This window comes from Rhinoderma darwinii, chromosome 2 (genome assembly GCF_050947455.1).
Source record: "Rhinoderma darwinii isolate aRhiDar2 chromosome 2, aRhiDar2.hap1, whole genome shotgun sequence".
NCBI classification, from domain to species: domain Eukaryota; kingdom Metazoa; phylum Chordata; class Amphibia; order Anura; family Rhinodermatidae; genus Rhinoderma; species Rhinoderma darwinii.
Genome location: NC_134688.1, coordinates 88,417,712 through 88,431,133, shown reverse-complemented (window position 1 = coordinate 88,431,133; position 13,422 = coordinate 88,417,712). Strand labels below are relative to the sequence as shown.

Below are 13,422 nucleotides of genomic sequence, written 5' to 3'. Positions count from 1 at the left end.
TTTGGATCTTTTGGCATCTGAATCTTTGAGATCAAAAATTCTGAATAACAAATCTTTCTATCAATGTAATGTAATATTCCCATTTTCTTTTCTCTAGACCTTATAGTGGGTGCCTTTGGCGTTGATAAGGCTTTGGTTTATCGGTAAGTAAGCTGTCAGTTTTTACACTACGATGTAAACTAGGAAGAAGTTTTCAGTCATTTGGTTCCAATGCAGATAGTAATATTTAGACTTTCAAGGAGACTATTGATATAGAGATCAGCGGAGCCCAGTACTCTGGTTCCATTCCTGCTACTTCTTTGTACAATAAAGCTCCAGTGTTCAGTCCTGCATCTTCTCACTCTGTAATTCGTGTCTGTTGACCGGGGGCTTAAATAGAATTCATAGGCCCCATAGCAAAGCCGGGAATGGGCTGATACACCTCCTGGTGACAAACTGAATAGTAGTAATGCAAACATCAGTGTAACTACTTCTATATAGGTAAGTTTTGCATAAGTTCATTAGGATTCTTTGTATGGACTCGAGGATGGGATTGGACCCTGTTCTGGGATTTTACATTATCCTTTGGGAAAAGCTTTCCTAAACTCATATAATGGAATCAAATTGTTTTTGGCGCTAAATATATGGCCATTGCTCAGAATCGTAATGGACTCTTGCAAAGCGCGCCTTAATCGGAAATAAAGGAATGGACTGTAGCACCATATAGCAGATCTTTTCCAAAAATGAATGATCATTCTTGCGCCAGAGTGGGCATCCTCAGCCTTTGTCCCCCATAGCAGATGCCACGGCTATAGAAGGGCTCATGCTGTTGACTTTTTATAAATGGTGGTACTCCTTTTACAGCCTTTTATAAACAAATGGTAACTTACTTTGGCAAATAATTCTCTATAGTAATCAGACTTGCTGTTTTCTAGGGGGCGTCCTATAGTTCATGCCAGTGCATCTTTGTCTATCTCATCAGCAATGATTAATCCAGAAGAAAAGACCTGTGTGATGGAGGGCACGGACATCCCTGTATCTTGGTGAGTTTATCTTTCAACTGATTGCATAATTTTACCAATCCATGACAATATTTATGTGTAACCGGATCTTTGACCTAATTCAAGAGCATATATGAACAGGCCAGACTTTTATGAATTTCCGTTCTGAGTGAGTAAGATGCTGTTGTTTTTTCAGTAATGTCTGCTCAATTCCAGGGATTCCCCTGTGATTTAGTTGATATTACATGTTGATTTTCCAAGAATCACTGTTCTGCAACTAGAAAGACTTGTCTATGCGTGAGATCTTGTATTCTGCTTGCATACGTAGTATGCTAGGGCCGTGCATCAGGGAGAGGGCAGAGCAAATGGCAGTGGGAAAGAATAGTAAGCGTGCCAAACTCTTAGAGCCCCATGCACACAACCATATATTTCATCCGTGATTACGGACCCATTCATTTCTATGGGCTACGGACACCTTTCTGTGTTTTTATGGATGGGTGTCCGTTCCGTAAAAACGATCCATAAAATATAGAACATGTCCTATTCTTGTCCGTAATTTATGGCATGGACTCTCCATAGAAGTCTATGGGCGCTTCCGTAATTACGAATGGCTCCCTATGTGCACCCGTCCGTAATTATGGAAGCGTTGCTAGGCGACGCCAGGTTTTCAGATGGTTCATATCATTTGTGGTTTTCATCTTTTTGTGGGTCCGTAAATACGGATGCACTACAGACTCTATTTATGGACACCGTTCCGTATATGCAGATTTACGGATGACTATGAATGACTACGGATTCGTATTCACAGATGGATGAAATGTACGGTCGTGTGCATGGGGCCTTAGGCCCAAATCACATGACCGTAAAAATTGTCCATAATTGCTAACCGTAATCACGGACCCATTCACTTCTATTGACCACGGATGGGAAGAAGTGTACCGCAAAAGATAGGACATGTCCGCTCTATTGCTTTTTACGGGCCATGCTCCCATACTATATATGGAACCATGACCTGCAAATGTGGGTGGATGTCGGCGGACTGCTGGGCCCGCAATCGCGGGCCGTGATTACGGGCACAGCCGTGGCGTGTGGCCTAAGAAAGAAGTACACTGGGTTACAAATCACACCTACCTTTTCTAACTAAGTGCATCTTGGCTATACATTTTTTGCGAGCGGTTACTGCAAAGAAAAGTGTATAAGACTATGCTTTTCTATACAGCAGAATAAAAAGGTATGCCAATGTATACCATCTCGACGGAGTAGAGGCCACTTTTTTTAGTCCCATTCGAGTGAATGGAGCCCTATAGATAAGTTGAGCATATGTGGCAGGAGCTTTTACCAGTGTATGTGCCAAACGTAGACCTGAAACTTAATGTAAACCGAGCTGTAGGTTTGTGTAGTCTTGTGCAAAATTACATAAAACATTCCAGATGGCAGATTTTTAGCATTTTTCCAAGGACAGAATGTTTTGACATGTCCGTTAAACCTTCATTGCAAAGTGGGAAATCTGCAGCATGACCTTAAATTTTCAGAAAATCTGCTACGAGTGAATGTTTGAATATGATTTAGAAATTCACTACATATCTGATACGTTTATCCTAAACATCACATCAGCTGGGGATCTGCAGCTAAAGCCCCTTTTACATGTAATGATTTTTCAAGCGATCTGGTTTGAAAAATGATCAGACAATCGCTGCTGCCATTTACAAGCGGGTATCTTTAGAGCCCGAAGGGGTGGATCCTTCTTCCTGCCGGGCAATTAGCTCTACTTCTGCCTAGCAATAGCTCCCAGGAGAGCCGCACACAAAACCGCAAGGCCCTAAAGTACATGTTAATGTTGCTATAAAGGACATTTTATCAATCGTACCACTGATGACTAAGACTATTACAGCAGGGCAATCTGAATTATATGGGCTTGTCCACAAGTAGCGGAATAGCTGCATATTTTTCTGCTGTAAAAACGCAGGAAATTAGGCGTTTCTTTCCACAGCGGACTTGCTGCAGAAATTTTCTGTGGCAACTCCATTACGTGTGGGCAAGCCCTAAAGCAAAACAAGATCGTTCTAAAGATAATTGGCCCATATAAATATCTCCACTAATGTTGTGAGCAAGTCAACGTTGTATCCCATTTTCAGCAGAGAGGTGGCCTTGCATGAATGGCTGCTCTCCATTGAATAGAGTGTAAAGGGGGTTTTACACTGGGCGATTATCGGGCAGACAAGCATTCATAGAACGCTTGTTGCCGATAATTGCCCTGTGTAAACAGAGGAACGATCAGCTGGTCGTATAGTTTAAAAAAAGTTAAATATTGTCGGCAGCTCATTTCCCACAGGGAGACACGCTGCCGACTTGATGATCATGTATGGGGACGAGCGATCGGAGTAATGACCGCTCCTCCCCATCCATAGCTCCATGTGACAGGAGCAAACGAGCGACAATCAACGATGTCTCGTTGATCGGCGCTTGCTGCACTGGCCGATTATCAGCCGGTGTAAAAGGGCCTTCGGTTATAGTAAGCTTTGAGTGAGAGTGATAACAGCCCGTTGTTCAGATTAATCATACTTCATGTCATATCTTATTGGCATGTTTACAAGGGTTTTTCAGACTATAAGGCTGGAATCACACAAGCACATTACGTCCGTAATGGACGGACGTATTTCGGCCGGAAGTCCCGGACCGAACACACTGCAGGGAGCCGGGCTCCTAGCATCATAGTTATGTACGACGCTAGGAGTCCCTGCCTCTCCGTGGAACTACTGTCCCGTACTGAAAACATCATTAAAGTACGGGACAGCTGTCCTGCAGCGAGGCAGGGACTCCTAGCATCGTACATAACTATGATGCTAGAAGCCCGGCACCCTACAGTGTGTTCGGTCCGGGACTTCCGGCCGAAATACGTCCGTCCATTACGGACGTAATGTGCTCGTGTGAATCCAGCCTAAATGATTTAGAACGGACTGTGTACAATAAGCCCATATCTGCCCCAAATCATTTTTAAAATATAATTTTTAAATGTTTGGGAAACCTTTTTTTACATTCTTACATTTCAGAATCTGCACAAATCTTGTATGAAATAAGGATAATGTGTAATGCTTCCATTCATTCGTCATCTACTCCTCTGTCTTCAATCAGGCTGTAACCTTTCTTTGACCACTGGCCATGTGTAGGCGTTCATACTTCACTTTGAGTTGGTGTTTGTGTTCACAGTATTATTGCATCTTTATAAGTCACAGGGTTGCTGTTATCTATTTAAGATACTGTGTAAGTGGCTCTTACTGAGGTCATATCATGATACTATTTTATATTTTTAGAACACAGCGATTTAGTTGTTACTAGGTAATGGTATTAAGCTTGGCAGCGTGCCTTCAGGCTCAATGAATGCACAATTGTGGAGGGGTCTAGAAAACAGCTGCTTAACCTTACGGCAGCTGATGAAGTTTTCAGTTGATATCTATTAATCTTTGATAGATTTCATATAGTGGCTTAACTTCTTCTAGCCCCTGGAGTTCAGTAAAACTTCCTCAACACAAGCTATACACTGCATTTTACCTACTATAGTTACTACTTTCAAATTCAAAGATCTGCTTTACGTGTAATTATTTATTACTAAATGGTTTTCTGGACAAATCTGTTCCAAATACACATATCCACCACCTCCTAGATTTTTGGCTTTCCCAGCGGAAGTTTTCAGCAAGGTCAGATTTTGCTTCATTCCAGGGGCGTACTTAAAAGTGAAGGCAGGGCCAGTCTTAGGGGGTGGCAAACTGGGCAATTTCCTAAAGGCCCTAAGAGAAAACTTGAGCCCCCCGAGTATTATTTAGCAAAATATGGCGGTATTCTTCAGAAATGTTATATTTTGTCGAACTATATGGCAGCATAATGTAGGCTGAAAGTACGAGAAAAACTGTAAAAGTAGCAGGTTTGTTGCCCAGTTCCCTGGGTTAAGGAACTCAATAGCAAAACTTAAAAAGGCCACATCCTGGTACTGCTTAACACTACTACACATCCCTTATCCCTTCCAACCACTTGTAAGAGACAGCGGCAGGTAGTGTCCATCTTTCCTTGTTGAATTCCATAGCTCACAATTGGTAGATTGTGAGAGCGAGACATGGGGGGGGGGGGGTACTCTACAATAAGCTATTGGAGAGCTAAGGACTTATATTCTGTTCTTGCGTGGTGGCCCTATACTCTGTGTCCGCCTATGTATTTAGCTTACGGTGCTTTAAAAAAAAAAAAAAATGGAACTGTCCCCATTTATTTGTACGAAAATATATCAATGACCTTGTTTTGGAAAAGGGATTTTCACTACATTTCCAGCGGAACCGTATGTCGAAGCTCAGAATGCCAACGTGTGTTTTCCTTTAAAGTCCTATGCAAATGTATTATCACAAATCCTGAGCTAATACCCTGTATTTTTAACATTTAGAATTAACTGCAGAAATAATTTGACTTTTTTGGGGGGTTTAGGCTATAACCAGATTATGGAAATAGTTTTGTGTTCTGTTTTTCACTGCCTGCATAGAAATGCTTCCAGTGCCTTTTACTACTTGATGCATTTATGTTCATTTCTAACATCTGGATTGCTTTATGTTTCTCTTCCTTTTCAGTATAAACCTTAGTTTCTGTCTGAACGCTTCAGGAAAACATGTGCCTAATACGATCGGTGAGTATAGATGTTTGACTGGGTTCAGTCTGGCATCGTTCTGTTCTGCACTTTTTGATTCCAAGTGTTGTATGATCTATGCTTGAGTTCATGGGCTGTGGATGTCTCCCAGGGATTAATGTCGAGCTGCAGCTGGACTCTATGAAGCAGAAAGGGGCTGTGAAGAGAATGCTGTTCTTGAAATCCGGCCTTCCCCACCTAACACAAAGCGTTCTTTTGCATAATGGAGGCCAGGAACAATGCAGTGAAATGAAGATCTACCTTCAGGTACGTGATATGTTAAACTTTTACAAAAACTTTTCATAGTGTCCAGCAGTATTGTTGGGGCACTGTATGGCAATGTTAGGCTTGTTGTGTGCTTTGGTGGTATTATTTGACGCATCTTACTGTACTTTCTCACTTTATGGTAATTTTGAAAGCCTTTTGGGATTGTCTTGCTTGTTTTTATAATCCTAGTATATTGTAGTTTTCAACGTTTACCTGTTGCTTGGATATCCTCAGCGGTTCTGGTCATGCTTTTCACAAAAAGGAAGATTTACAGACCTAGATCTAGCCCAAGATTTTCTACCCCAACCTCAGTCACCATTCTCCTTGCACACATGGCCAGAAGCTCTGCTCTGTGTGCTAGGAGAGTCATGTCTAAAAGGTGGCGTAAAAGCATGTAGTTGCTTTAGATCTAGAATATTTTTGTAAAGTTTATTCCTAGTAATACATTCCATACAAGTAATTGACTTAAATGGATGGCTATTGTAATATGGGACCGGTTGACATCAAATGGGCTGCTTGTTCATGGTAACCAAATAAGACAACTTAAGATTAAAGACCAACCTTTTCAAATCCAGTCAAAATGGTCAAAAGAGTAATTATAATGTTGCTGAACTATCCTTTCATTAAAAGGGTGATCTAAAAACCAAAGGTACAGTTCCGCACGTACAAGTTTCCCTGTGCTTTCTTCCTCTTGGGCCTTGATATCCAAACGTCCCCACACAAAATGCGCTGTTCAGCTTCCCTCTTCTTTTTTTTTTTTTTGTATTTAAATATATATATATATTTTTTTTTTTTTAAATGTCGATTTATTTTCCTTAGGGTAACCATAGCATTTAACTTGCATTGAAATTTCCTGAACCTACAAGTTGTACTATTTTTGTATGGGTCTTAAATCATATATGTGAGGAATGCAAAAGAAAAGCAAATCCAGGATCCATAAATATGGCTGTAGACCAAGCGGTAACTGCTTTGAACTAGCTAAGATTCTGATCTGTCAGCAATGTGTACTGCTGCTCAGCACTACGTGTTGGTTATGGTAAAAACACAAGGTAGAGGGAAGGAGCCAAAATTTGTGAAAAATTGAAATAGACTGCACTGCTGTTTATTTAAGATTGTCGTTCTTATTAAAATGTATGAATTTTTGTCTTTTTAGAATGAGTCTGAATTTCGGGACAAGCTTTCTCCAATCTTCATCTCCCTAAACTTTTCCTTGGATACCCAGGCTCCTACTGATGCCCATGGGCTCTTACCAATTTTCAATTACCAGACTAAGAACTACATTGAGCAGAAGGTCAGCTGGCAGAGCAACTTATTCTTGCTTGATACTTACCTGTCACTGCTGTGTAACTTTCCATAAAAAAATATATTCGATGGGGGTGTCGAGACCGCGCTGAATGTTTAAAACAATTTAGATTTTACTGTGCAAAAAGTATCATGCCCTGGCACATTACTCAAATATGTGTTGTCAGACTATACCTGTCTAATATTTTTCCTAGAACTTCACTTTAAAATCATGCAGAAATATGTTCATTTGTCTGGGAACCTGGAGACTGAGATGCAACATAACACTTTAATAACATGCCCAAGTCTATAGGGATCTGTTTATAGCAGGGCAGATCTATATGTGCTAGGAGTCGTATAAATCTGGCACGTCTCATTTCCAAGTACTGGGCAGCAATGAGTATAGTAATAAGTAATGTGATAATTAACTGCTCGTGTACTGGCATATGATATTATCAAACTGGGTCTGCATGATCACATGAGAGTAGTACCACTGGATCATGTGCTCTTTAAACGGCAGCTATTTTTATCTGATGCCTATGGCAGAAAAGTTGTTTCCGCTCTGATTCTCCCAGCAGTGATTACTGTTCAGAGGCATTATATAGAATATAGGATTAGAATTTGGCCGAAAAGCCTTTGCGTCGTGAATCCCATAGCAAACTCTGATTAATAACACATGCTTATAGGACGGTGCCTTTTTCATATGCCCTATTAGAACGTATGGATGTTATTCTGCTCAGGACCACCTCTGTAAGCCAACTAATTAGCTAGAGAATTTTTTGTCAGGCCTTTGGCACCTTTTTCTGCAATTTGACGTACTTTAAGTGACGACCCCCTTTTCAGAACAGTGTCTAGAGAGGTGGAAACACCTGTTCTAAAATGGAATGCACCAAATTGTGGCGCATTTTCAGACATCTTTTAGGCGCAGACACATTAGTAACTCTGCCCCAATTTGTTCATGTATTACACGTCCCCCCCCCATTTATTTGAATGGGTGCCATGTAATACTACATATGCCCTGTATATAACTTTGTGACTGCATGTAACTTTCCCCAAACCTGTGCGGTTGCTTCATTCTATAAAGGAGTAGTCCAGTTGGGGCAATGCCTTTTGAATTGGAAATGACATTGTGTGGCTGCTGTCAAATTCAGTTTCTCCTTCTCTGCTGCTAGCATATTGCCTGTGCAGCTTTGAATTAAGTGCCATAGCAACTAGTCTATATCACATAATTTAGGATTGTCAGGCAGCACATCCTTAGCAACCAGTCTGTCTCAGATCTTCTCAGGTCCGGTCTGATTACTCAAAGAAATAGCAAGGTACTAAAATCATGTTTTTACTAGTCTCTTATAACTGCCATAGTAATGAGATTTTTCCAAAATTGAATTTAGATGGATATAGTCTTTAAATGGGAAAACATTTGAGTAGAATTATACTACAAATTTTATTTTATTCTTTTTTTTTTTTAGCAAGGACCACAGAACCTGAGAGTTGGTGTTTTTCTTTTATGCATTTAGTAAAAAAAAATTATATTTTGTATATGCCTGTAATTCCTTGAGGCTCTAGATTTCACAGCCTAAAGTCTAAATATAAATATATGTACATATTGTCCTTCATATGTTACGTCTATGTCTTTGACAGGCTCAGATTCAGCTGGACTGTGACAATAATATCTGTGTCCCAGACTTGAAGCTCAATGTGACCAGGTAGGTCTGACAGCTAGTTTAATATACGTTCTTCTATCCTAATAAACATTAGCAGAAATTATCTGACTAATATTTGTTACCCTTTTAATAAGTAAAACCTGTAATTTAACCCAAAGAGGAGTTGATGGTCCAAACGACAATATAACTTCCCTTGGGTGCTAAGATATTTAGGTCCAGAGGTGTAACATGACGTTCCTGGGATCCAATACAAGATCTAAAATGTGCCCCCCCCCCCAACTATCACACATCACTTATAGTACCAATCGCCTTATATTGGCCAAAGGGACATTTTTGCCCCCTCAGGCTCTGGGACCCTCTTGTGAATGCAACTTCAGCACCCCCTATAGTTAAGCCCATGTTTAGGACTTTCTGCATGCTTTGGTCTACATGATCTGCACCAGTACTGAGGGCGTAATGAACCACCTGGTCCTCTGTATAAAAGCTGTATGAAGAAATACGACCTATGCCAGAGGACTCGGTGGTTCAGAATATATGGTGCTGGTGTATAGGGCTTTGTTGGAACGTCCGGTAAAGATTTAGAACTTCTGTAAGAATGTTGCTAAGGATATACCATGTCATCATAGACTCTGATCTCGTAACATCTGTGATGTGGGTATGGCGTATAACTTGGGAGCACTTTTCTAAGTATACATGGATGTGCTCATAGACTCTCAATAGACAAACATGTGCAAAAATGTGTATTTGCGGTCTACTGTGGTTTTTTTTTTTTTTTTTTTTTTTTTTTAGCTTTTAAATACAAGGGGATCCAGTATAAAAGTATACCCCATAATGTTTTTTTGTTTTTTTTCTGTGATAATGGGAATCTATGCCCAACATATAGCTGAATGTATGAAACTGTAAGGATACATAGTTGCATACTTTCAAACATGCACAGCAAATGTAAGCCCTGAATGCAATGTGAACAGAGCCGTAGCTGTAATATTTGGATCAGTAGACCATAAGCTTTTCATTTTGCTGCTGAAGGTGTTATGTGGTAAGGGATGCCGTTCTAAGTTTTTTTGTTTTTTTTTTTTGTTTGTTTTTTTGCTATGAAGCTTCATGATCCTGAAAATCTTGACTCTTGATAGATTTTAAGAATTTCTTAGTAATTCAAGTTCTAAGTATAAAAGGAAGTAAAACTCATGATTGGTGTTTTCCTGTGCTTATTTATCCTGGTTTTAATCTGGTCTTATAAGTCATTTTCTTTCAGTGTTACTAGAAATGAATGAACTTTTCTTTGTATTTATAAATATAAAAGAATTTATGCTTCATTATTGCAGTGATCGAAAATCCGTGTATCTTGGTGATGACAACTCCTTGGTCCTACTGTTTAATGCTGTAAATGATGGAGAAGGTGGTGCTTATGAGGCAGAGCTCTATGTCATCTTGCCCCCAGAGGCAGAATACAGTGGCATTCTGAGAAACGAAGTAAGGATCCTTTCTTTCAAGCTCTGTGTAATCATAAATTTCAGTGTTGTAAAAAAGTTTTTGGATTCAATGAAAAATGGCTCCAATTACGTCCCAAGAAGTGTCCTGCACTTCTTTGACAAGGCTGTCATTTTACGCGTCGTCTTTTGACAGCGACGCGTAAAATTACAGGTCGTCGGCACAGTACATCGGCAAACCCATTGAAATGAATGGGCAGATGTTTGCCGACGTATTAGAGCCGTGTTTTCAGTCGTAATTCGAGGCGTAAAACGCCTCGTTTACGCCTGAAAATAGGTATGTGAACCCAGCCTAACTCTTGCTGGTTCGGCTTTCTAATCTGTGTTAGAAAAATGTGCATGGACGCTTTACAAAGGCTTGTGTGCTGTAAAATGATTAGCTCTTAGTGTTAAAGTAGCAAGAAATACAATTATGTAAATATTAAAGATTCTAAATCGTAATTTTTTTCATTCACTTCTCCACAGAACCCTTCTGTTGTGAATTGTCGCTATGAGCTACAGGATGAGACTCGCTTTGCCATATGTGACCTTGGAAACCCTATGAAACCTTTGACTAGTGTAAGTTGATGGCTATTATTCAAGTATCCTATGCTATTCTATGTTGTTCTATTCTGTATGAGCACCAGATGATATAAGCCTGGATCCGCAAACCACTTTCATCTACAGATTTATTTATTTTTCATGGAATGCGGTGTACATTCTTAAAAGGGTTGTCCACTTTTTTTTTTTTATTAGTCCTCTGACAATTTATTAATTTTTCTGTATCTGCTTGTTTTCGATTGTAAGTATCAAACTAGGTTAGATCTTACCTGTAGTACATTTACTATTTACTCCACACATATTTTGTCAGTCACACTCCTACCTCACCCCTGTAATGTCACTTTTGAAAGACAAAATTCAAAAGTGTCTTGGATGCCTTTAGTGGGTATTGGCAGGGGCGTAACTAGGAAAGACTGGGCCCCATAGCAAACTTTTGACTGGGGCCCCCCCTCCCCTGGGTGTCACACAACCCCCCCCCCCTTGTAGATAGTGCCTTTTTTACAAATCCCCCCTTTTGATAACGCCATACAGCCCCCCTGTAGATAACGCCATACAGCCCCCCTGTAGATAACGCCATACAGCCCCCTGTAGATAACGCCATACAGCCCCCCTGTAGATAACGCCATACAGCCCCCTGTAGATAACGCCATACAACCCCCCTGTAGATAACGCCATACAGCCCCCCTGTAGATAACGCCATACAGCCCCCCTGTAGATAACGCCATTCAGCCCCCCTGTAGATAACGCCATACAGCCCCCCTGTAGATAACGCCATACAGCCCCCCTGTAGATAACGCCATACAGCCCTTTGTAGATATCTACAGAGGGGGCTGTATGGCGTTATCTACGGGGGGACTGTATGGCGTTATCTACGGGGGGACTGTATGGCGTTATCTACGGGGGGACTGTATGGCGTTATCTACGGGGGGACTGTATGGCTTTATCTACGGGGGGACTGTATGGCGTTATCTACGGGGGGACTGTATGGCGTTATCTACGGGGGGACTGTATGGCGTTATCTACGGGGGGACTGTATGGCGTTATCTACGGGGGGACTGTATGGCGTTCCCTACAGGGGGGGACTGTATGGCGTTCCCTACAGGGGGGGCTGTATGGCGTTCCCTACAGGGGGGGGGGGCTGTATGGCGTTATCTACAGGGGGGGGCTGTATGGCGCTATCTACAGGGGGGCTGTATGGCGCTATCTACAGGGGGACTGAAAGGCGCTATCTACAGGGGGAACTGTATGGCGCTATCTACAGAGGGGGCTGTATGGCGTTATCTAGAGGGGGGACTGTATGGCGTTATCTACGGGGGGGGCTGTATGTCGTTCCCTACAGAGGGGGCTGTCTGGCGTTACCTACAGGGAGTCTGTATGGCGTTCCCTACAGGGGGGTCTGTAGAGAACGCCATACAGCCCCCCCTGTAGGGAACGCCATACAGACCCCCCTGTAGGGAACGCCATACAGCCCCCCCCTGTAGGGAACGCCATACAGCCCCCCCCTGTAGGGAACGCCATACAGCCCCCCCCCCTGTAGGGAACGCCATACAGCCCCCCCTGTAGGGAACGCCATACAGCCCCCCCCTGTAGGGAACGCCATACAGCGTCGTCCCCCCTGTAGGGAACGCCATACAGTGTCCCCCCCCTGTAGGGAACGCCATACAGTGTCCCCCCCCTGTAGGGAACGCCATACAGCCCCCCCCCCCTGTAGGGAACGCCATACAGCATCCCCCCTCCAAAAAAAATGCGACCTACAGTGTGTCCTAATAAAAGACATGTATCCCCTATCCACAGGATATTCACAGGATAGGGGATACATGTGTGATTGCTGGCAGCGATAGGGAGAACGGGGGACCGAAAGTCCCCCTGAAGTTCTCCATGACTAACCTCTGACTTCCGGCGTCTGCGCAGCTCTGTAGAAATGAATGGAGCGCTGGTCACGCATGCGCACAAGCGCACGCATGCACACAGACCCCGGATGTCCGAGGTTTGTGATGGAGAACTTCAGGGGACTTTCAGTCCCCCGTTCTCCCTATCGCTGCCAATGATCATACATGTATCCCCTATCCTGTGGATAGGGGATACATGTCTTTTGCTTAATGGCAGAGCAGGGAGATACCTCCCTGCTCTGCCGTACTGTTCAGTGGCGTCCCGCTGTAGCAGCCATAGCGGCTGCTAGCGGAGCCTCGGGCCATGGTGGGGGCCCGTGCCGGCGGGCGACACGGGCCCCCTCATGCCGCGGGCCCCGTAGCAGCCGCTACTGCTGCTACGGCGGTAGTTACGCCACTGGGTATTGGGACAACCATTGTCCATATTCCCTACTAGAGTAAATTAATGGCTCCGGGTCCTTCTCTCTAGTTAGAGCGGAAATACACTGCAAAGAATCACTCTTGTTCTGGAAGATTCAGCACAACCATATATTACATGGTTTCCCATTTACTATTGTGTGTGTACAATGAATACATTGGGCAAATCTTTTCGAAGAGGAAAAAATACTAGTACTGTACATAGAATGTAATGGCCATATTGATTCGCAATTTGAA

At 42.5% G+C, this 13,422-nt stretch overlaps 1 protein-coding gene across 1 annotated transcript in view; it reads left to right on the top strand.

Moving 5' to 3' along the window:
* The window catches only part of ITGA5 (integrin subunit alpha 5), a 106,310-nt gene that overhangs the window by 78,641 nt on the left and 14,247 nt on the right, over positions 1-13,422 (top strand). Inside the window, exons 14-21 of the mRNA XM_075851884.1 lie at positions 98-143; positions 915-1,022; positions 5,588-5,643; positions 5,756-5,910; positions 7,064-7,201; positions 8,830-8,894; positions 10,175-10,322; positions 10,805-10,897. Coding sequence (XP_075707999.1) covers positions 98-143; positions 915-1,022; positions 5,588-5,643; positions 5,756-5,910; positions 7,064-7,201; positions 8,830-8,894; positions 10,175-10,322; positions 10,805-10,897 — 809 coding nt within the window. The remainder of the gene's footprint in view (positions 1-97; positions 144-914; positions 1,023-5,587; positions 5,644-5,755; positions 5,911-7,063; positions 7,202-8,829; positions 8,895-10,174; positions 10,323-10,804; positions 10,898-13,422) is intronic.